General features: G+C 54.6%; 1 protein-coding gene across 1 annotated transcript in view; it reads left to right on the forward strand.

Annotated features, from left to right (window-relative positions):
- The first annotated feature begins 15,636 nt into the window (after positions 1-15,636).
- Positions 15,637-24,235, forward strand: part of LRRC75A (leucine rich repeat containing 75A) — a 66,641-nt gene continuing 58,042 nt past the window's right edge. Inside the window, exon 1 of the mRNA XM_082776416.1 lies at positions 15,637-16,801. Within this exon, the coding sequence (XP_082632542.1) occupies positions 16,541-16,801 (261 nt within the window). The 5' untranslated portion in view covers positions 15,637-16,540. The remainder of the gene's footprint in view (positions 16,802-24,235) is intronic.

The raw sequence follows: 24,235 nt of genomic DNA on the forward strand, positions 1-24,235 counted from the left end.
AGTGAATTCAGATCAGGAAAAGAGGCCTGACGCTTCTGCAAGAAACTCATTTGAAGCACACAAGGACCTGAGGGAAAACGGGGCGGGAAGCGGCGAGGCCCGGCCCGGCCCTGCCCGCCCGATGCCGCCAGAGGGCGGCAGGAGCCCGGCCTGGAGCCTCCCGGGGCCGGGGCTTGGGCCTGGGCCTGCTTCCAGCGGGGCCGGGCTGCAGGGAGGGACACACGGCGCTGCTTCTGCCCCCAGCCCTGTGGGGAGAGGGGGAGAGGATGGCAGAGTGTTTTAGGAGTGCCCGGGGCCGTGTAACTGTGCTCTGGGCAGTGAGCGATGCTCGTGGCTCTGCCACGGGTCTTGTCTGGGTGTCCCCGTCCCTCCCGGGGTGTCTGCGTGCTGTAGATTCACAGGGAGCCTTCCTCACCCCACAGGGGTGCTGGGGTCTGCGTCTGTCAGGTATCGGGGCTGAATCTCCTGAACAGGCATTAGGAATTGCAGAGCGAGTGTAGGGTGCTGCCATCCTTCCTCTGGTGATTGTTTGTCAGATGTTGTCCCCTAAAACGAGGGGTTTTCATTTAGGAAGAGACTGAATACTGAACGACAGCCCTCTTCCAGCCCTTTCCCTGACATTCCCAAGCAGTTTCTCAGCTGATGTGCTCCTTTGGATTTGCTCAGTGCTCAGGTTCTTGTGCTGTGCCACCCACCTGGCGATGTGCATCCTCTCCTTACCTCCACCTGTGCTTCCAATAAGCAACCCACCGGCCTTAGCACTTCCTTAGCAGTAGGTGCGTGGTTTCCCTTGTGCAGCATCTGAGGCCACAGATGCCCTTTCCTAATTAGAAACAAATCTCTTATGCAAGCGAGGCACTGCGGCGTTCCCAGGGCTGTGTGGTAGGGCTGGGGATGCTTTACCTTGCTCGGTTCTGTTCCTGCAGGTTCCCATCTGTCTGCTGTTGCTCAGGGAAAGTCTGGAAAATGGGCTGGTTTTCCTGGGTCTTGCTGCCATTTAAAGAAAAGGTAACAGCAGGGAAATTATGAAGAATAAACTGGGCTTGGGGATCTTCCCCACTGCAGCCCAGCTTGGGAAGCAGCTGAGCAAAGGTCAAAGCAATTTGACAAGTTTGTCCCTGTTGTTGGTTACAGGGGTCTAGAGGAGGCATTTGCCTTTCTCTGTTGTGATGGTTGTAAATGTCAGTGCCCTGGGTCTGCAGTTGGTGCTACTTAATGAGTACGGGGCCCATCATAATTTGGAATTGCTATCAGGTGGAGGGAGGCAGTGTTTCCAGGAAGATGGCTCAAACCCCTGCTAGCACCAACACATTAATGTCTCGTGACTAGGACCTGGCTCCTGTACCTAACTTTGCCCTGAAGGCAACAGCATTTAGAAACCTAGCTGCAGCTTGTTTGTTTGAATATTTGAACTTTTCCCCATCTCCTGTTAAAAATAAGGCCACAGTCCCTGTGTTTCTCGGCTGTGGTGGATCAGGGAAATCTTTCACCCCCTGCTTTGGATCTTGCCTGAATGCACACGCAGCTCCTGCTGGCTGTTAGCAGGAGAGCAAAGCAAGTGAGGCAAACCCCTGGCACACCGTGCTGTGCTCCAGGAGCACAGCGGGCTCGGAATTATTTATGATGTTCCATTGTGCATGAATAAAATGTTTTGTAGGAACACAGGAAGCCTCCATCATCGGAGATGTCCCAGCAGTGCCCGCTGCGAGCAGGCACTTTCACGAGGTGAGGTGCTGGCTGCTCCCTCATGGTCGGAGCACCGTGGGGTTGATGTCTTGCTGATTTCTTGTGTGCAGGAGCGACATAGACTAGACCCATTCAAAGCAGTTTTTCAGCAGAAAAGCTCCATCCACCCAGTGGTTGCCCAGGCACGATTGTGCATGCACAAAGCAAACAAGTGACTGTGGAGCCAAACCCTGGCACATGAGGCACAATTATCATCTCCAAGCCTGGGCACAGCTGGAGGCCAGCAGGGACCCTGGTGTGGGTTGGAGCAGCCTGAAAGCTGCTGTGTCTGAGCTGAGTGACTGGAGGAAGGAGTCCCCCAGCATCCGGGGCTGGAGCCCAGAGCAGCTCAGGCTTGCTGTGACTCCACATCAGGGTAGCCAAATGTGTTGTTGCAGACAATGGTCCCCTGGAACGGTTGCCCTGACAAAGTCAAAATACTTCGAGAAGCACTTCCTTCCCCTTCACTGAAAAACTGGAATCTTAGCAGATCTGCTGCAAACTGAATATGAGCAGGCATTGAATAATACAACCTCGAGTCAATGCGCCAGCCGCTGCAGCATCAAGATTTCCCCTTGAGTCATTTGAAGCATCATAGCAGAAGATAGAGCTAAATTTGAGCTAAAACTCATTTGTGGCTCAATAACCAAATCCAGGCTTTCTCGATATGGGCTGGGGAGGTCGTGGTGAGGCTCCTGGGAGATGGAGCATGCTGCACAGAGGGGGGGCTTCTCCCCCATGTCCTGCCATCTGTGGCTGGGGTTGTCCGCTAAACTCCTGCAAGACATAAGTCCTTTCAGCCCATCTGGTGCTGTGCTGATCTGGCTGCTTACAGGAATCTCTTAACTGCTCTGGATTAGAGCTGAAGGGTCTTTATCGAGGTGTGGGGAGCATTAGGCTTTGGGTGCTGATGGGGATGGGAACAGATCTAGCAGGAGGTTTGCTTCTTGGCCTGAGCTGCTCCATACAGAGTTGGTGGTGAAGATCACAGACAACAGAAATTTGCTGAAACCAATGTTTCTGGTAGCATTGAATCTTTCTGTGTTTCAGCTTCATAACTCACTTTGAGCAGGAGGTGCCTGCAGATCAGAAACCTCAGTGGTTTTGGAGCCACCACTTCTCCTGTGTGCTGGTGAGACCTGGGCACACTCCTGCTTCTAGATTTTTCTCTGCTGCCACGCTTAAGGCAAGACAGTGAAAAGCTCTCTCTGAGGCCTCAAAATCTCTCAAAGGAGAGCAAAGAGCATCTCTCATTGTGTACAGGCATGGTCTTGCGTTTGTAGGACCTTCTAGCCTAGAGCCAGCTTTGCTGTGGTGTGAGCAAGAGGCTGCTAAACGGAGCAGGAACTGCTACGGGCGCTCCCAGTGCGAATCCCGTGGTGTGAATCCAGGATGGCCAAGGCTTGTGATGTTTGCAGACAGCACAACGTCTGCTATTTCTGGCTGTATTTCCTGAGAGCAGCTTGTGAATTCTCCGTGTTGCTGCAAGTGTGATATCTCTGGGAGCTTCTGCGTCTGTGCTGGGACAGCCCGGGAGGACCTCGGCATCCTGCTGGAGAGGTCTCGCCGGTGGGCTCTGTCTCCTCGGGGCTCTTGGTGGTGCTGGCAGCGCTGCTGCCTGCTTCTCCCAGCTGGATTTCATGTGACGCATGGGCTTTGCCCATGGTTTCGCTGATTGCAAAACCAGAGGGTACCTTGTTGCCAAAAGATTTTGCAAAACATTCCTCCGTGCTGCTCCGTCTGCCGGGGAGAGGGTGCTTTGTTCATTGTTCTGTTTATCCAAAATAGGTCGCTTCCAACCACAAGCATCTGGGGCTTTTGCTGTTGCAGGAAGCTGCCAATGCGAATGCAACCTTCGACATGCCTGTGAGCAAGCTCATTCCTGGAAATGGGAAGATCTCCATTAAAATGACTCTGTCCATCACACCACCCAAGGTTCTCCAGTAGGAGCGTGCTGAGCATGGATCGCTTTTCATTCTGGCAAACGAAAGTGTTTGTTTCCATTTGTTTGTTTGCTTTAACCTTCTGGGAGGAGATGCCAAGGATGTGTTAAAGAAATTTAATTTAATTTCTCGTACTTCCAGAGGTGCTGAAACCAGCGGGTGAATCACTGCCCTGCTGCGTGTGGGAAGGCAGGGCTCTGCCGCACCAGCACGGGCGTCTGAATGGGGCCATTTTAGAGAGTGACGTGAAGAAAAAGGAATTGATTTATTTACTAACAAAGCCACAATGGAAGAGAACCCCCCTGTAGTGCCAGAAAGAGCATTTAAGATCTCTCTGTCTCTGGGTTGGCTCGGTGTGTGTGTGTTTGGGGCTTTTTGCCTCTCTTAGGCAGGAGCATAAGCTAACAGTGAGGGCTGCTGGTGGAGAGGGCATGTACACTGCTTTACCTTTCTTCTCCTTATTTTTTTTTTTTTTTTTTTTGTTCTTTGTCATTTTTGGGGCTTTTTTTTCTCAATCAAAGCTTTGACAAATGCTGCTGGGCACCCAAGGCAGGCTGCCCTCCTGTGCTGTAGGGCCCTGACCAAGGGGATTCCTAAGCTGTGGTCAGCTCGGTGGATAGAAGTAGCTCAGCGATCCTTGCCCACCACAAAGATTCACTGCAGCTGAGTTTAAAAACAAAAAGCAAAAGCAACAAACAGTTGTACCTCTCACCTTGCACAAATCTCGCCCGCCTGAACACCTTGGTGCTGAGGGACTGGGGTTTGTATGTATTTCTATTAAAATTCATGACACACACTAAAAATTGCGGTGAGACTAAACTCTGTTCATGAAGAATTTAAGACTGCTGCTTCTGGTCAGGAAATGCCTTGCTAGGGGGGCACCGAGAGAAAGCAGTCTCGAATAAGAAACACAGCTGTATCTGCAGTTGGGGTTTATAAATTAAAAGGAAAAAAGAATTGGCACCTCATGCTTCAGGTCCTCACTGCAAAACCTCCCTGCCCTATGGCTGAGGAAATGGGAGAGCCCCCGATAGGGGCAGGATCGATGAAACCAGCAGGCAGGGGCGTCAGTGCGCGGCTGCTGTGGTTATTCCATGGCACTTGTGCATCTCCGTGTATCGGTGTTGATTAAATGAGTGGTTGGAAGGGCTTCTTGGGGGTGGCGAGGTTTGTAAACCTCCCTTGGCTGGCCAGGAAGAAGGGCAGGGCTCGGTGTGCCCGCTGTGATCTGGGGGAAAGCCGGCGGTACTCCCTGCACTGTGGCTTGAATCTCAAATACGGTGACTCCGCGCCTTCTCTGCAGGCACAGCTGGAATTCAAAGCACTCCTGGATTAGTTCAACACTGAAGCTTGTAGGGAGAGGGAGAGCTGCGGCATTTAGCTTTGATTTGATTTCTTTCTTCTTGAACCTTTTAAGACTCTCAGGCTTGAAGCTTTCCCTCCTGCCCCCAGGACCCATCCATCTGCTTATCTGCAGACCCCAGACAGCCGGCTTCGCTCCTGTCCTTGCCATCAGAAATGCTCCTGGTTGTGTCAATGGATGTCTTGAGAGCAAGAGCGAGGACCAAGGTACCTGGCAGCGGAGTTCTACAATGGTTTCAGGGCTTTTTCCTGCTATTTATGGCCAGGGCCATCCCACGAGGTGGCTCAGGGAAGCCTGGTGTGGCTGTTGGGTATATGTGGGTTGACCTTCTGAGGCTAAATGTGCCTCTTCTGCAATGTGGTCAAGGTGTTGTATGGAAATCCAGACTCTTTCCCTGTAAATAACCTTCAGCATGATCCAGAGAATCCCATAGCTTTCTTGCAGGGATTTTCTTAGGGGTAGGCTTGCTCCTGGATATGCTCGCAAACCTGGGCTTCAAATGTCTGAAAATATCAGAAAAATTGAACATGCATTGGCAGAAGAGCTCCATCTCTTCTCTGGTCACTGTAGGCTCTCCTAGGTCTCCTGTTGATTTGCTCCCACTTACAGAAAGGGTGAGACTGGGAACATTTAGTGCAAGATCCCAGCCACGCGATGTCTCACCCGCTCCTCCAAATAGCAATTTTCACCCAGCTCTCCCAGATTTAGCAACCTCAGCTTCTTATTGAGAGAAGTAAGCTCTGTGCTCAACAAGCCAGGGCTTTTCTCTAGATCAGGGCCAAGATGTAAGCAGGGAAGAGGCTTTGAGTTTGGTCTGGGGTGCTACAATTTGGCACTTGTGTGGGCTTTGTTCTCATCTATCCCTTTGAATCTTTTGGGGGCTCTTGCTTTGGAGAAGTGCATTCTTGGGATCCCTTGGGAAGTTGTTGATGAGCTGTGCAGTGGTTGCTGTTGTCCTTGTCCTGACGATGCAGAGCCCTCATAACACCACTCCAGGCACCATGGCACGTTGGCAGGGGGCTCTTGTGCCGGGTGTGGGGTTGGAGGATGGCCTCGTGTTGGGTCTCAGGGTGGTGTGGTGAAGGTCCGATCCTCTGCTGGTTGATTTCTCTGATAGATTTTATGTTAACTATGCTGAGTGACGGTGGATATGGCTTTTAATTGCCCTGAGGTTAAGTCAAGTGACAGCATTTTAAAATGTTCTTCTAATTCTGTGTTTCTTTCACAAATGCATTCCTCTTGCAAGTGGTATCGCTCGGATGCTGAGTAATGTCACAAAAGGAGCACTAGGCTAAAGGGGAATTAGATCCATGCTTCTCAACGCTGTTCCTATTTTTTCCCAGATATTAGCCCTAACTTTTGACTTGCAGCTTGTCTGCACAGCTCGTCTTTTCTTTCTAAGAGGGTTGGGAAACAAATTCCAGAGGCTGAGGAACCCAAATCTCCTAGGAAATGGATGCAAGATGAGTCTTCAGCTTAGTCTTGAAAATCTCAGCCCTCAAATTTTGATGTTCATGTATGCAAAGGGTCAAGAGCTTTCCATTTGTGCCAATGTTATCTGATCTGGCATTTCTTTTCCTTAAAAAAAAAAAAAAAAAAAAAAAGTGGTTTCTTTTCTCTTATTTGCCTGCTTCAGAAGTTATTTTCTTGTCCTACCTCCTCATGTCATGATGAGAAAAATCATCCTGTTTGTGCTGCTTACTTAAAATATGAAATTAAATTAAAAAGAAGAATCAGAGGAGCAGATTCTGCTCCTTGGGGGATTTCCCAGGACCGTGCATCCCTTGTGGCACAAAGGCTGTGAGCTGCTTCCCTGCTGCTCCTGCCCTCCTGAATTCGCACACCGTTGGTTTGTATTTAGCACGCGGTGACATCTTCCTTTAACGAGCACATTTTCCATCTGGGCTGCATTATTTAGATGTCTCCAGGAATGTTTTAAGCTGCTTCTGCACTCCCCCCTTTCCTGGCAAACAAATATTTTATGCAAGGCTTCACCAGCATCCTGGTGGAGCGGGCAGTCACTGGCCTTGCGCTGAGCCAGGAGTCAGGCATGGAGAACCTTGGCTTTGCCCCACCAGGTTGGAAATGGGAAAATCTCCAATTCCACCCAGCTTCTAACCCCTTGGTGGGCAACGGAGGGAGAAGGGAAGCGCTGATCAGAGCAGGTTTGGTGGCAAGGTTCAAATTGGAGCCGTGCCCGCTGCTGCTCTGAGCTGGTGTCCGCCAGGCGCTGGACTTTGGGTGGGAGAGAAACAGTTTGGCTTTGGAGCAAACAACTAAAATTAGACCTCAGGTTGGTCTTGCAGGGCCCTCGGGCGCTCAGCTGCAGTGGGAGGGATGCAGCACAGCCCTGCTCTCAGGAGCACTCTGCAAATTCCCCTTTAAACACGGCGGGGAGCGCAGCGTGGATGCATCGCGCTGGATCGGGTCACCCTGACTCGCCTGCCTGTGTTTGGCTGAAATGATCCCAAAACATTTGATTATTTCAATGAAACGAAATTAGATTTTGCTGCTGATGCCTTGCCTGATGTGAGCTGATTTTATTCCTGGGGGAGGGAGGCCTGAGGAGACAGAGAGAGGAACACGGTGCCGTATCCATGCTGGCTGCCTTGCTGTGAGTCGCTTCGTTACAGAGCCAGTAAGAAAATCAGTGTTTCCAAAATCAGCAAGTTTTTTTTTTTTTTTTTTTTTCCTCCCACAAGCAAGTTAAAACTTTGATTTATATTTATTATTTTTGAAATATCAACTTTTTACTCTATGCTGGAAAGAAACCAGTGATTTCAGCCTCTCTCTCTGGCCAGGAAATTTTGGAGCCGGGTCAGTTTTACCCCACGCTCCGGAGATGTTTAACTGAAAGGACAAAAGACTTCACTTGGTCCTGCTCAGGCAGAGGATCTCTCCTCTGGTGTGCAAGCAGAGAAGGCATTGACTGGATCATGGCTTCGCTTTGAGCTTTGGGGAAGTTCAGACCTCAGTGCAGTCCAAACCAGGGATCTTATCCCTGCCTGAAAACCCATGCCATGCAGCTCTTTAAATAGAGTATGTATTTTTCCAGCTTTAACCAAGTTAAAATGGAGAGGGTAAAACGTTAATTTGCAATTAACCTAAGGCTGCGCTGTGCATCATGGAGTTTGCTTCTCATAACTGGGAGTTTAAGCCTAATTTTTCTGTTCTCTCAAATGCCCTGAAAATAGTTCCTTCATCCCAGATAAAGCCCCTGCTGACAGCGCAGCTTACTGAGGACACGGCCAGTCAATGGATGAACACGAACCAAGCGGGAGATGAAATCGTGGGGATTTATTTGTTGCCCTCCCTTCCCATCTGCACTCCTTTTCCTTTCGGGCAGTGTTGACTTGCAGGTAACTGAGCCTAGATTTCGCAAATGATTATTGTTTGAATCCCGGAGAGCTGCAAATTCCCAGCATTGACGAATTGTGACCTTCGGGCTGAGCACGAGCTCCAGCTGTCACCTTGCTCATCCCTGAGCCATGTCCCCAGCCGTGCCCAACCCCGCTCGGTGCGGGGCGAGGAGCCTCTCCCTGTGTGAGGGAGAGCATTTAAGCAGCTTTGCACAAATGGGATTTGCACCAGTTGGTTTCTGAGAACCAGCCACCGAGCTCAGCTCCTCCTGCACTCTCCCCACCAGGCCGAGTGAGTGCAGGTGGTGTTGGTCCGATGTTGATCCCCGTCTAAACAGGAGGCAGCCTGAGCTTGATGGGCACTTTGTTGTGCACATTTTTGAAGGTAATCTGGGTGGCGTTGCTCACCCTGTCTCTGAGATTTAACGGGGCTGAGGCTGCCAGACAGCAGCAACTTGGTCCCGGTGCTGAGCGTTGTGTCCCGGCGCACCAGCCACGAGGCCATGGTGGAGCTCGGGGCTCTGATGTGTGCCACGAGGCCGTGGTGAAGGAGGTTGGAGCACGCATGGCTTGTGGTCCATGAAGCCTTGTGCCTTCAGGAGCCACTGATTCAAACCGGGTCTGGCTGGAAACGTAGTTTGTGGTGCAAAACGAGTTGGATCCCAGTTGGTGTCCTCACGGCCCCGGGTTGTCCCCAGAACCACCCCAGCGTGGTGCTAGCAGCATTGCTCATCACCGGCTCCACCAAGCAGGCGTCAGTCCCCATCAGAAACTGGGGAGAAAAGAAATAGAGTATATTATCCTGAAACACATCCCCAATGGGCTCGATAACGCGAGCTCCCGGGGTGCTGGCCGTTCCCTCATCCCACAGTGAGGAGCGGTGAGAGCCGGGCTGCTGGCCCCAGTGGGACAGATGGGGCTGGCTGCTCCAAAAGCTCAACTCTGTGTGATGGCTGGGTGCTGGGAAATGGTTGGAAGGAATCGGGCTCAGCCTTGCCAAAACATCCCGTGAGTGTGGGGCCGGTCCTGAGGGGAGCTCGGCTCGGTGGTTCTTGGGATGGGGATGAGCTCTGGGTACGAGCAGGGTGCTGTCCTCAGCTGGGATGGGGTTAAAGACTCGTGTCCCATCATGGGCTATGCAGCAGATGCAGGATGGTGACGAGCCTCAGGCATGAAGCAACCTTTATGGAAAAACCCCAGAACGCAGCCCAGGAGTGCTGACCCCTGGTCCCATTGCCTTGGCTCTTCCCCCGCAGCAAATCTCACCAGCAGGAAAGGATAATTCCCCATCAAATACTCATCGACTTTTTTTTTTATTATTTTATTTCTTTTCCGCTGGTGAAACAAGGCAATAATTTTCCCTATGGACCAAAGTGCAGAAAACTCTCCGAGCCTTTCAAATCCTGCTTTTTTTGCAAAGAGCTGGAGGGAAAGGAGAGGGTGGGTTGCGAGATGACTCCAGAAAAACATTCAGCAAGCCCTCCTGGCAGCTCCTGCCTCTTGCTAAACAACTTTGGGGCTGTGTGTAAACAGTCCTCTGCTTTTATAAACACGGCATCCAGATCGTGGAGTGGAAAAAAGCTGCGGCCGTCACGTGAAGGGGAGATGTATTGCTTCCGGCAGCTTAAGTATTTTTATCTTCTCTCGGGGTTAAGGGTTTGGGTTTGGACGTCTTTCGCCTGGGAAATGTGGGAGCGGGGAGAGGTGGCACTGCAGAGGGCAAGCACCTGGAGCTGGAGAAAGGCAGGATGAGAGAAGTCTCTTTTGGCAGATCTTGAACGTGTGGGGACGGCTGCGGCGGGGTCTGGTGCAGGGCGAGCGCTTTGGGTGCTGGGATCCATCCCCCCAGCACCTGCAGGGGTAGCACGGGCACCCACCTCCACCCCTCTGTGCTGGGGAAATGCTTCTGGATTTGTCCCCTCTTCCAGTTGGAGTAAGTTATTTAACATTTGCCAGTGGCTAATGATGATGATAATATATATTTATTTTTTTTCTTGGAGGCAGATGTAACCGTAGTGGTTTGCCTGGCCCAGAGGAGAGGCAGTGCCTTTGTCCCTGATAAAGGGACACCCCACTTTGAGCCCTTTAATAAAAATGAAGATGCAGGGGGCTTCTTGGGTGGATGTAGGGGGCTTCTAAGGGGATGCAAGGGGCTTCTGTGATTCTATGTAAGGCTTTTGCTCAGCTCGGGAACCGCTGGGCGAAGTCCTACACTTAGCACTGGAGATGGTCGGTACGGTAACGCGCACACAGGAGAGGCACCCAGCAGTGACTGCTCTCTGCTGGCTCTTTGGGACTGAATTTTAAGCAGCTGAGTTACCTGGAAGCTAATCCTGCCCTGTTGGCCCCCCGCCTGCTCTGCAGCTAGCCCTGAGCACCACGGTCTGGAGGTTTTCAGGCAGCGAGGAGGAGGAGGAGGAAGGCACTTCCCTCTGTATCACACCAGCATTTCTCTGGCTGCTCAGGCTGCGTTTCCTTTGCTCTGGGCAGTGGAAAAAGGGAATTATATATTTTTTTAAATCTTTTTTGTTTGCCTTTTCTAGTTGAAGCCGATGATGGAGAACGAATTCAAGGCAAATAGGGAGAACTTCATCCGCTGCCCGGAGGAAACGCATTGTGTCTGTGTGATTTCTCATTTCTTCTTAAACCGCTCTCCGAGTACATGTAATGTTTCTCATAATTACATTGCCTCGTTTATCCCGGGGTTGGGTTCGCCTGCAATTACATCCTGCTGCACTTCACCTGGCCCTGCTGCACCGCCTCGCTGCCGGCCTCACCAAACCCAAACCGAATAAAACCTGGGGAGCGGGCAGCTGTGTGCTCTTCCGAAATCAGATTTTATTCTGTTTGGCTCTTGTCCCCAGAGAGGCTGGGTGGAGGCTGGCTGCTCTCCTCTGCCTGGGCTTGGTGCTGAGCCGAAATCTCTTTAACTCTGGGATCTCTTTAAATGCCATCTTGACAGCGATGTTTCAAGTGGCCAGCTTAGTCCTGTCCACACAGCAAGCAGCGCTAACCTGCGTCTGATGCTGACATTTAAAATTAATCCTAATCGTTCCCTCCCCATCGAGACAAACCGATGAGTCGTGCGCTGCCCTCCACAGCAAGTTTACCTCTGATGAGTGCCAGCAGCGGAGTTTGGGCCCCAACAAGCCCAGGTTTGAATGCCCACAGCTGTTGGGGACCCCAAAAAGCTGCTCTGGGGAAGAGTCCTGGGCTGGGCTGGGCTCTGAGTGCAGAAGTAATGCTGGGAGCTCTTGTAAGCCATGGAGTTGTGGGGTCTCTCCAAGCATTTTGAGAAACATCCCCCTTTTCGTTACCGCAAATTGGACCATTGTCGTGGTTCCGCTCGAGTGGGCAGCCGAGCTCCACCACAGCCGCTCTCTCACTCCCCCTCCTCAAAGAGGAATGGGGAGAAAAATATGTGAAAAGGGCTCAAGGATTGAGATAAGGACGAGAAAATCACGCAATAATTATTGTAACGGGCAAAACAGACTCGGCATAAGGAGATAGTAAGATTTATTGCCTACAACTAACAAGCGAGAGAAGTGAGAAAACAAAGGAAAAAAAAAACCAAAAGCACCTTCCCCCCCCATCCACCCTTTTCCACCTCCTCCCCCCGAGCGGCGCAGGGGAACGGGGAATGGGGGTTATGGTCAGTCTACAGCACTTCTTCTCTGCCGCTCCTTCTCGGTCACTCTCGTCCCCTGTGCTGTGGGGTCCCACCCACGGGATGCAGTCCTTGATGAACTGATCCGGCATGGGCTTCCCACAGGCAGCAGCTCTTCCAGAACTGCTCCAGATATGGGTCCGTACCACGGGGTCCATCCCTCAGGAGAAAACTGCTCCAACCTGGCTCCCCTACGGGCAGCAGCTCCTGCCAGGTCACCTGCTCCTGCGTGGGCTCCTCTCCACGGGCTACAGGTCCGGTCCGGAATCTGCTCCGGCAGGGGTCTTCCACAGGCGGCAGCCTCCGTCGGTGCAGGGCCACCTGCTCCACCGTGGTCTCCTCCACGGGCTGCAGCGTGGAACCCTGCTCCACCGTGGTACTCCATGGGCTGCAGGGGGACATCCTGCTTCACCATGGTCCTCACCACAGGCCGCAGGGGACTTCTGCTCCGGCGCCTGGAGCACCTCTCCCCTCCTTCTACACTGACCTTGGTGCAAGGCTGTTCTCCCACTCCCTTGACTCTCCCGGCTGCTGTGTGGCGCAGCGTTTTTTCCCTGTCTTAAATATGCTCTCACGGAGGCGCAAACAACATCGCTTATTGGCTCGGATCTGGAAAACAATGGGGCCCTTCCCAAACATGGGGCAGCTTCTAGATCTTTCTCACAGAAACCACCCCTATAGCCCCCTGCTACCAAAACCTTGCCACGTAAACCCACTACAACCATGCTTGTGCAGAGTGGATTTTCCCATTTAGGATGAAACTCTTGGTTGAGATCTGAGATCAAAAAGGGATTTTCTGCTTTAGGCTTTGTGCAAAATTAATCCCCCCATCTCAGCCTGGGAGCATACAGAGATTGCAGCATCTTACAAAGTGAGTTGCAAAGGCCAGCGCGAGTGGCTTGCCAAGAGAGAGGTGTCACCGGGTCGTCATCTTCCAGAAACAGCAGCCAGCCCTTCCTGGCAGTGGGAGGTTTTACCCGTGGCTGATTTGAGCCCAAAGGTACACTCATTTATGTGTGCACGGTTTGGTGGTGGGCACGGGCAGCTGAGGCTGGGTGCCCCTGGTTTCGGGTGGCTGATGGTGGATCCAGCACCAGGTTGCTGGCTCTCGTGGTGTGGGTGTGTCCTGGCTTCTGCACGAGGCTTCATGAGGTTTTAGTTTCGTTTTGGTGTAAAAGTGAGAGTGTTATTAAATCTGGTTTCGGTGGGAGAGGAGAAAGCCTTCTCCCAGGGCCTCGTAATGTGAAGTTATTTCCTTGTAAAGCAGCGGACTTTGGTAACGCCCTTCATCTGATGTACCGTGAGGGGTGTGAAGAGAGTCAGGAAAAAAAAAAAACACAGCAAATTCCCGTAGACAAACATCTATTAATTTGCAGTTTGCACACATCTGCACGAAGGAAAAAATGTGGATTGGCTGCAGGTCCGGTAATGACTTTTGCAGAATATTTCATCGGTCAGAGAGCTCCGGAGCAAGCTGCGGCCCGCGGAGAGCTGCGGGCTCGACCTGTTCCCAGCATGCAAACCCTGGGTGTGCTTGGTTTGTGCACAGACAACTGTGAGTGTGTGCAAGAGGAGCATTGCCACGAGGGGTAGAATGAGGTCGGATCCCTCCTGGGGGTGCAGAAGCGTGTCCTGAGCTCGCTCCGTGTTGGTGTAAGAGGAGCTGCGCTTTTTATTTTTTTTTGCCTTTTTGCTGGCTTTGTCCTGCGCTATAAATAAGCATGATCAGGAGCAGCGGATAATCTATCCGCCCTGCTGACAGGAGTGTCAGAAGTGCAAAGGTTGGGTTTTATTTATTTACTCGGGACTGCGGTTGCTGTGCAAAACCACCTCTCCTGCCAGGATGCGGCTGTGCTGGCTGCCCTCTCCTCCGAAAGAAGCGAGGGGAGGGGGGTTTGGGGCTTCAGCCCCCTTGGGAGCATGTGGCCAACTCCGTGGGCATCTCAGGGAGGGGGTAAAAGCCCCCCACGAGTTGATGCTGAGGGTCCTGGGGGGCTTTTCTGGGAGATGGTGCCATGGAGAGGGTTTGCTCGCTAAAAGAATAAGAGCTAGAGGTAAACTGGTTGTAATCCCTGCGCCAAGCTGGTTCAGAGATGAGATCAATGCAGGGCTCTTGTGATTGCTTGTGTTTGCAGTGACCACAGGGAAGCAATTCCTGGTGCAGCTGCATCATGCCCAAACCCCTTTACCAGCAGGCCGAGCACCTGCATCGCAAAGCGATGAATAAGAACAGGCTCTGGGATGAAGCTCTGGGACAGGAGGAGGATTTTAGGGCTGGAAACACTGCTGATGCTCAGCTGATTCCAGTGGGGAAAATGCTGTGTGCCGAATGACTGGGCGAGGTGAGCGCTCCCCTCCCCATGACTCTGCAGCATAGCATCAGGCTCCAGGTCTGAAATGATGTTTTTGAGTTCCCTGATATGTGCCCCATGGACTCCCCTAAATCTCTGGTTAACCAAACCTGGTGTTTTCTACGAACCAAGTGGCTCTGTGTTTTCTCCTGTGGCTTAACCTGCGGAGGCTGGAGTAGTGAAACGCAGTTCTTAGCTCATGGAAGCAGCACAAGGTATAGCTCGGGGGGAGGCACTGGGGTTCAGTTTGGCTTTGGATGCCACGGAGCATCTGCAAACCAGACCCAAAGCTTACCGAAGACCATGGATGGGGCTCTGCACCCTTCTTGTGGTTCAAAAAATCTGTTCAAGTGGCTGGACTTTGGAGTTTTAGAAATCACTGTGCAGGCCTGCAGCCATTTGGATATGCAGGAGAGCTGCCTCTTATTCCTCAGAGTACGAAAATACCCACGTGCTCGTGCAGGGGCGACTGCACAGGTTGCAGAGGAGGCAGAAAGGATGCAAAAGCCGCTCGGGGGTTATTTCTGCAGGCTGCAGGATGCCCCCATGGCACGCACCTGGTGCAGGAGGGGATCCCTGCTCGGCCGAGCAGCGGGGTGGGATGGATGCCCGCAGCTCGCTGCACATCTGTGCTGGAAGGCAGCCCGCCAGGAGCAGCTCTGAGGCTGCTGCTGGGGCCGTGGCAGTCAAAAACTGAATTTTTTCCCAGTTTATTTCTCGAGACACCCATCTGCTGCAGCAGGTGAGCGCTGGCTGCTCCTCACCCTCCTTCCCCCAAAGCTTCAAACCCGTGCCCCAAGCCCTGCCAGTGGGGTGGCCGGGAGAGGAGGAGCAGCCAAATCCCAGCTGGGGGCTGCTTGGGGGCTTCTGGAGGGTCCTGGCCGGGGTCGGGGGGGCTGCACAAAGGGGGATTTCGGGCGGGGCAGCCTCAGGTGGGGCTGGGCTGAAGGCGAGGGAGCGGTCCCTGGGAGGAAGAAGCCCCCTGCGGGGAACCACCGCCGGGATGCGCCCCGGTGACCCTCCCCATATCCCCCCCCCCCCTTTATCCCCAATCCCCCCAGTGCAAACCCCGGCGCTGCAGGGCGAGAAGAGGCGGAGGAGCAGAAGAAGGAGGAGGAGGAGGAGGAGGAAGGAAGAGCCCCGTCCGGCTCCAGCTTCCTCCGCAAGCCCTGCCTCGGTGCACGGTGCCCGCCCCCGGCCCTCCCCCGGCTCTCCCCACTGCATGCCCCCCACCTCCGAGCCGTGCCGAGCCTCCTCCAGGCGGGGCCCCCCCCAGCAGCTCCGCGCAACAGTTGCCCCCCCTCCCCAAGAAGTCGTGGCCATCCCCGGCTCTCCTTTCCTCCACGATCCCAGCCCTTGGAGAGCCCCCTCGGCTCCAGGAGGAGGAGGAGGAGGAGGAGGAGGAAGAAGAGGCTGGGGGGGGCGAGCTGCGAGGAGCCCCCACCGCTCTCATCGGCCCGGTGCTGGGGGCTGGAGCCCCGCCGAGCCCCCCCCGCAGCCATGGAGCGGGGCGGTGGGGCCGTGCCACGGCTCCTCCGAGCCGGGCTCGCCCGTCCTCGCCTCCTTTTGCCGGAGCGGAGCCGCCCCGCCGCCGGCCACCGGTCGCCCTGCTGAGCTGCGGGGGGCTCCGAGCCCCGGCCGGCACCCCCGAACCCTTGGTGCGCCCCCCCGAGCCCTTTGGGCATCCTCCCGTCCCCTCGTGCGCCTTCCAAACTCCTCGCGCATCCCCCTTGTGCGTCCCCCTAAACCCCTCGTGTGTCCCCCCTACCCCTTTCCGCATCCCTCTGTGCACCCCTAAAACCCCTTGTGCATCCCCCCACCCTCATCTGCATCCCCCCGTGCACCCCTAATCCCCTTGTGCCTCCCCCGTGCACCCCAAATCCTCTTGTGCACCCCTTTGTGCCCCCCCTTGTGCACCCCTAATCCCCCTGTGCATCCCCTTGTGCCTCCCCGTGCACCCCTAATCCCCTTGTTCCTCCCCCCGTGCACCCCAAATCCCCTTCTGCACCCCTTTGTGCCTCCCCCCGTGCACCCCCAATCCCCTCGTGCACCCCCCTGCGTGCCCCCCACCCCCTGCTGTCCCCCCACCCTCGCATGCAGCCGAAGGGCCGCGGGGGCCGGGGACGCTCGCCATGGGCACCAAGCAGACCAAGGGCTGCCAGCCGGGCAGCGCCGGGGAGAGCCCCCCGACCCACCAGCGCAAGAAAACATCCCCCAGGGACCGGGGGGACTTCCTCGCCTCCCTCGTGGTGAAGTCCGGCGAGAAGTTTGGCAAGGGCGCCGGCAGCCTGCCCCCCTACCACCGGCGGATCTGCATGATCCAGGACATGCTGGTGCTGGTGAAGCAGGGGAAGCAGGAGGAGGCCACCGAGCTGCTGAGACACCTGCGGCAGGTGAGGACGAGCAGCTTTCTCCCCGGGGGGCTGCTTGGTTGCGGTGGGGAAAAGCCAACCCGGGACCGAAACACGTCCCGTTCCCGAAATCCGGTGCTCTGCCCTGAGAGCAAAGAGGGGCGCGCTCCTTCTTCACGGGTCTGACTTTTGTGGCGTGCTTTTGGGGACGTGGCTGAGGAGCCGCAGGGTGGTCGTGGTGCTGGGCACGGGGAAATAACCCCGGGGAGGTGCTTTGCGTGGTCTGCAGTGAGGAAACCCCGCCGGTTGCATTTTCTTCTTCCCTTGGTGGCTCGTGCCGATAGCTCGGGGTTCTGCGGCGCGCGCAGCCCACTCGAGGAGGTTCCCACTCAACTTTGAAAAGTTGGGTGGTTGAGGCGGATCTGCAAAGCTCCGAGGCAAATCGAGCCGGCGGCTTTTGAGAATCGGCTCTTTCCTTCCAGGCTGAGCAGCACCAGCAGCTGGCAGCTTTGCTTTGTAGCTCGCTCTTTTTGACGCACGGCTCTCGGTGGAGTTCTGCTCGCCTTGTGGAAATGCGGTCGGAGAGGGGGGGAATTCATTGTGCCGAGCTCGAGACCTTTCCCCTTGAAAATTTGTTTGAGCCGGGCATTAGCTGAGAGGCAACACTACGGGAAGGTGGTTTGAGCAAACAGCCGGGCAGCCGCGGAGCGCTGCTGTGCACCCAGGAAATTCGCGTTTAACCTTTTTCTGCTGATAGAAGGTGATAACGAGACCGGAGCGCTGGGCGTCTTCAAGGCTCTGGGGTATGCCGGGCTTTGAGGAGCCGCAAGTTTTCCATGCAAACAGAAAGCAGGGCTTCACCAAGCTCGGGTTTTCACGCCAGGAGCCTGCACGGCGTCCCGGTGTTCGGCACAACCAGTTCAACCAGCTGGGGGAAAGCTTGCGGGGCACTGGGAGCAGCTCCTGGCCCCGTAGCTCTGCTCTGTGTCAGCCTGTCCACGTAAAAACCCAGCTGCTCCAGGGCCCTGCAGGTTTCTCCTTGTTGTCTTTGCGTTTGGGCTTTGCTTTTTGCATTTCCCCCTCATTTTCTGGTCTTGTTAATGTTTTCACGTGGCCCTGACCCTGTTCCCTGCCCCACCCCGGACACGTTCCCGTTACCCCAGCAGCCGGCATCCTTCTGCCCGCAGCGTACGCGACTTGTTGCTGTCTTTGGAGCAGCCCAGCTGAGAAATCTGAACAGTTTCATATGCTGTTGTGTTAGAAATGGGCCCTGAGCCTTGAGATAAGGTGCCCTCTGGGCTGGACGTGCCCTCGCCCTGGGGCAGGCTCCGAGGTGGCCGTGAGCCAGGTGGCAGCTCCGTGCCCCAAAGCTGTGCCACCACAGCCCTGCTGAGCTTTGCCCTGAGACAGGAGCCCATTGGAGCTGGCAGAGGGACGGGTGCTAATTTTAGAGGATGTTTCCATCAGCCCTGCACACGCAGACAAAATAAGCCAGGTGCCTGTGAAATACCGGGAGTTGTTCCCAAGTTCTCCCTGGCTTCAGGTCCTGGTTTTTCTTGGTGATGCTCCGGACCGTCCTCGTCCCTCCTGCGTCTGGGGGATGGCCGGGGAAGGTGTGGGCATGTGTCATGGGCACTGCCATAATGACAAATCCCTTCGTGGGGGCATACCATCATCTGCCAAGGGATAAAAAAGGTCTCCACTTTGGCTAGAAATTGATTTAAAATTCCTGGGGGAAGCGAGGGACCTGTTACCGTCAGATAAGTCGTCGTGAGCGAGCGTTGCTGAAGAGCTCACTCTGATAAAACATATCTTAAAGTGTCAAAATAGGGAACACTTTGTCCTAGATACTATAATAGACTTGAAGCACATTTTTAATGAGGCGGTATTATTCCTTTGCCTCCGGGTGGTGCATGTGGGATGCCCCACCGAGCAGATCCTGACGGCCGTGGGTTGTGACGGGTCGGCTGTCGGTGTGCTGCTGGCTGCGGGGATGCTGGCATCGCTCCCAGGGGAGGGAGCTGGGGCTGGGCGGTGGTGGAGGCTTTGGGAGCTCCTGAACGTGGGGTTTTGGGGGAAAAAAAGGGGGGCAGAGACCTCTTCTCGTTAGCAGTGGTGCTGTATCCATCGCAGGGGGCTTTGCTGCTTGGGCTGTGTAACTGCAAACTTAACGCACGATGATGATGGTGATAAGGCTGCAAGACGGGGGTTTTCCAGCAAAACCAGCTCTCGGTTGCGTTTTGAGTGTTTTCTTTGAAAATCCCAGCCATTTAGGTCACCGGGAGTCTTTCCACTGACTTCATCAAGCTTTGGAGCGGGCCCAGCACGCTAACGAGGGGGCAGGTGACAGCATCCCTGCGTTTTGGAGGTGCTCCATCCCTGGTTTAAGTGGGATGAGCGTGCTGGCAGGCACGAGGCTGAGCAGATTTTTGGCTTTCCTTGATCTAACTCCCTGCCCAATCCCCATCCACTGGCTGCGAGAGGAGGCTCGAGGGGACCCCTCCTGCCTGCCGGCCCCCGCACCCCAAAAATTGGGTTTGATGATCAGCAAAGGGGCAGGGCAGCAAATGGTCATGGCACCGGAGCACGGACAGGTCCTGCGTGTGCTCCACCAGCCTCTGGCACCCGCTGCTTTCTGCAGTTTGCTGGCCTGTTGCATTTCACCAAATTTGGCCAATTTCCCCCTTCTCTCCACAGCCCCAAAGCGGGAGCGCCGCTGTTTCCTTTACGGGCTCCTGCAAGGATTAAGGAGCATTTCCAGAAATGCTTCGGAGGTTGCAAACAACTATAAAAGCGCAAAGATAGGAAGCAGGCTGCTTTTTGTTTAAAAAGGTTAAAAATGCAAATAGCAGCCGGCTGGACTCGTTCGCTTCTAGGCTGCTCCTCAGCAGGGAGCTGAGAGCCTTCCCAAACCGCCCTCCCCAAAAAGTGCTGCCCTCTGTTGAAGAGGGCTGATTCCCTATAAGCCACCCTTGCCTGTGCCGCACATAGGATGCGTTTGGCAGTTAAACACATCTAAGGAGATAGGAAATAGGCTCAAACGCTTCCCATCTTGGTGAGGCCGGTGTTTGGGGTCACGATAGTAGAGAAGTATCCCAGTCCCATGGATGGTGCCGCTTGCCTCTCACCGAAATAATCCTCACTGAAATAATAGGGCCTCGTCCTACAGGATGGTGAGAGCTGAATTAATGCTGTTGGCTCTTGGAGACACCTGGGACCCCGCTCTCGGACCCTGTACCCCAACCCTAAGGCTCTCTAGGGTGGGAGAATTGCATCTTCTCCATGCCAGTGGGTTGCTGTGCCCATTGCCACCCGTTGCAGGCTTTAATATTATATAGACCATCCCATTTTTTCTTTTTCTTCCTTTTTCTTTTTCTTTTCCATTTTTTTTTTTTGTCTTGAAGCCCTCTTGAGTTTCAGCTGGTAAAGCAGCCAAGCACTGTCAGTGTATTAAATTCTGGGAGTGTCTCTCCTGCTGGGGAGAGAATTTGTAAAACAAAGCATGTTTTCCTCCTCTCCGCTGCCAAACGGATCGTTTTCCCAAGCGGGATGGCGAGGCGCTTCCCAGCACATTACGTCTCGCTCGAGGAATTTGCCATCGGCCGGGGCTCGCCGTGCCCTCCCCGCCAGGGCAGGGGCTGCTGCTGCTGCTCGCCGCGGGCTCGGCCGTCGCCTGCCCGGGGCACGGCGTGGACAGTGGTCCCAGGAGTTAAATAAAAGGGGAAAACAGGGCAAAACGTTCTGGTAAAACCCTCGGGATGCCGAAGGTGGCCGGGAGCCAAATTGCAAGGTCTGAGTCGCGGCAAAGCTTCGTGACTTTGGAAGGTGGCTTTTCGGCTGATGCCTGGGCGGTTTGGGGATGTGACGGGGCTGGGGCTGGGGCTCAGAACCCCTAAAAGGGGTGAAGGCACCGCATTAACTTCAGCTTGGATGGGGCTCGACGTGGTCTGATGCCTGCTGAGCCTTGCAGAGCCCGAAGGGTGCAGGCGGCCACCCCTTGCCATGAACATACAAACCTGTGAGCTGTGCCCAGGTCCCCGGAGCTCCCAGGAGATGGCAGCGATGTGGGGTGAGGGGGCTGTGAGAGACCCCAAGGCTGCCTTGGGGGGGTCCGGGCGGCTTGGGAAGCTCGTTATAAGCAGCGTGTTTATTGTTGCTGGTTCTAAGTAGCATTTTTCTGCTTAATGAGTCCCTCCCCGTCTGTTTTTTGCTAGTGTTTCTGGGCTCTGCTCTTGGCTTGCATGGGGAGGTTGGCAAAGAAACGCATCGGGATCGGTCGTGGTGGGTCAGGAGCGCTCCGAGGGTTGCTCATTTCCCCCAGATGACCCTTAGGGGAGACAGATGCTGTTGTATGGCTTCTCCACATCAAGGCGGATAAGTTGTCAGCTGAGCTGCTGGGGATCATCGTGTCTCTGGCAGGGAGAAGGGGATGGGTTTTGGTGTCTCGTCGTCTAAGATTCAACCCAGGTCCCCCAAGGATGCCAAACACGGTTTTGCACCAGGCTTGAAGCCCGTGCTTCACCCCACAGATGCCAAACCTGCTGAAATATCCCTGCCTGGCCGTGTATTCAGTGTGTGTATCGATGCCTCGAGCAGACCCTGGGAAGCTCTGTGGGTTTGGCTGACCTCAACACAGCCAGACCGCACCGTGCCTGCCCTTGTCCCTTTGTGCCAGCCATGGGGACTGTCCCACAGCCCCTGGGATGCTGTCAGACCTTGGTAACACCACTCCAGGAGCATGGTGTCCCTGAACAGCAGGCAGACACAAAGCAATTTTCAGTGCCAGGCTGGGGACACCCCCGCCGACGGCTGCGGCGCGGCGAGGTGGAAATTGGGCAACGCGGCTTCGCAGGGCCCCGAGCTCAGCGCTGCCGCTTGGGGCTCAGCAGTCGGTTTCCTCCGGCCGGAGTTGCTGACGAAACCACCGCCGGTGCTTCGTGCAAATATTTTTAACCCTTAGGCTGCTAGGTAGTGTTGACAGCAAATGGATGTGCCTGCTGGCACCGGGGTTTGGTGTTTTCCACCCCAAACGGGCGGCTCTGGCCTCCTTGCCGTGCTCTGCTGAGAGCTGCTCTCTTGCACTGTCCTCTCTCTGCTCCCTTGTTTCCCATCCTGGTTCCTTCTGTTCTTTTTCCCTTCCCCCGTGGGATCCGTGGGTGGATGCGCCCCGCTGTCTGCTCGGCATCTGAGCAGCCCGGCTTTAATTAAACCCGGGGAAGGGGGCTCCTGCTGCTCGTCCTGAGCCCCCGGGGATGCTGAGATGCAGGGGGAGGGCAGAGGCAGCTCCCACCCCGCAGCGTGGGGGCAGCCCCAGCTCCCTCTCCCCCTGTGCCTGCAGCAGCGATGCTCGCTGTGCCGCTGGCGTGGTTTCCTCTCCGAACTTCCCTGTCTCCCCTGGGATCAGGAAGCACAGAAATCGGCACTGCATTAATGCAATCCCTGCAACACGCCCAGGCAGGCTCCGTTTGCAGCACTAGGAGAGCCTGAACAGGGCTGAGCCCCATGTTCCTATACCTGCTGGCACCAAAGGGCACATCCCGGCCAAGTTCCCTGCATGACCAGCCACCACAGACCCTGGCTCAGCATTCCCCCGACCCCAATATCTCCCCAGCCCCACCAGGCTGGGCTGTGTGGGTTGCTCATGCCCTCAGCAGAGCCAGGAGCCCCACGGCTGGGAGGTGCTGTTGGCTGGCAGCCCCTGGCCACCACTTCGCCTGGATTGCATCTTTTTATTGGTGTTTTTGTTGTTTTTTTTTTTATTTTCACCTGGGCTGCTTCTGCTTTCCTGTCTGATGGGAACACCAGCAGCTCGGGGCTCCAGTCTGCAGGGCACCTGAAATCCGTCCTGTCCTCCCCTCTTGGCAGCTTGGTGTCGGTGGCATCATCCCCTGTGTCGTGGGGTTGGTGACCGTGGCCTCTTCTTAGGTAAGGGAGGTGCTTGTGCATTAATACCGGTTTCGTTCTGGTACAAAGAGATAAGGGATTTTTTAGCCTTTAATTTCTTCTGCAGGCCCTAGCCAAAAGCCCAATACAATTTAATTCCCTTTCTCTCTTTTGTACAGCTCGACCTCTTTCTCCCCTCGTTTTTGGAGAAAAGACCTCAGGATGGCAAACTCAATCTTTCCTCGGAAAGCAAAAGCAAATTGTCCTTTCCATCCAAACTGAAGAGTTAGCTCGAATTACCTAGGGGCTGTGACCTCGCTTCTTGGCAACCTTGATGCTCTCCGGGTTCCTCAGATCTGTGCAGGACTGTTCGTGTTTCAAGCCCTGCATCTCCCAGATTCTGGTCCCGCCTTGCTGTGAGCTTTTGAGGCAAGCCTCGGACAAGCATCAGGGCTGGAGGGAGGTGCCCCATGCCTTTGTGTGTCTCAGTGGGTATTTAATGCCCTATGGCCTCGTTATATTTTCCATGAGGTCTGGCTCTCTTTCCATTACACATCAGGGCTCAGGGCTGATTTTGGTGCAGGCGTTTCTTTACGGGATGTTCCTGATTGTTGCGCTGGTTCAAGCAGCCCGTGCATCCTTTTTGTAGGTTTTCCCCGAGCTCTTCTTCGCCCAGGCTCTGATCGGGCTGCCTGCTGCTGCTTTTTTTTTTCTCTTTCATGTCCCCTTTCCTTCTGAGGCTGGTTTCTAGGAAATAGCAGCTGGGTTCCTGGCACCGCTCTGCTCCGGACCTGCCGCTTCCCGCTGCTTGCCCTCCTCGGGAGGTTTTGCAATGTTTGTGTCTGTGCTCACGCGGCGAGGGATTACATTCACGTGTTGCACAAGAGGTTTTGCTGAGGCCCTGTCCCTAAACCTCTCGCAGGCATTGGGTTGAAATGAATGTTAATTAACTAAAGAAGCCCCCAGCAGCCAGGCTGCGCCCTGCAGGACCCTCGAGTGCAGGGGCTGGACACGTGCGCTTCTCCGGAGGATGGGAGGCAGATGTTGGGTTTCTTAGCTCCTTGCTTTACCTTTAGCCATAGAAAGTGAGAGCTAGCTGGGAAAGCAAAAGCTTTCTGATTTAAAAAAGGAGAGCCCAAGGGTACAGGGCTGCATGTGTGGGGCTCAGCTGAGCCCCCATTGGATTTGGGGATGGTGACCCACATGCCATCAGCTCCCCATTGACCCACGGTGGCACGTAGAGCTAACAAAGTTTGTTTCATTGTGGTGTTCCACCATTTATTTCCATATTTTGTTGTATTTCTCTGAGTCTCAATACTTGCTTATCGAGATCAGCGTGCAGAGAAGTAGCAGAGAGTTGTCCACCTTCCACTAACGTGCCTTCTGCTGGGTTTGGGGCACGCAGAGGATCCTGCTCACTCCTTTTGAGCACCAGCTTCCCTGCTGGTACTGCTGGATGGAAACCAAATTGCCATGAAAATGTTAACCCAGGAAGGAAAAGTCCCCTGGTCTAGCTACAGCCAGGGAAGAAAGTAGGTGCTTGTAGGGTTCCTGCTTCCCACTGTTATCCAGGCATGTTTCCAGGGGAGGAAT

This window comes from Aythya marila, assembly GCF_965140915.1.
Source record: "Aythya marila genome assembly, chromosome: 20".
NCBI lineage: Eukaryota > Metazoa > Chordata > Aves > Anseriformes > Anatidae > Aythya > Aythya marila.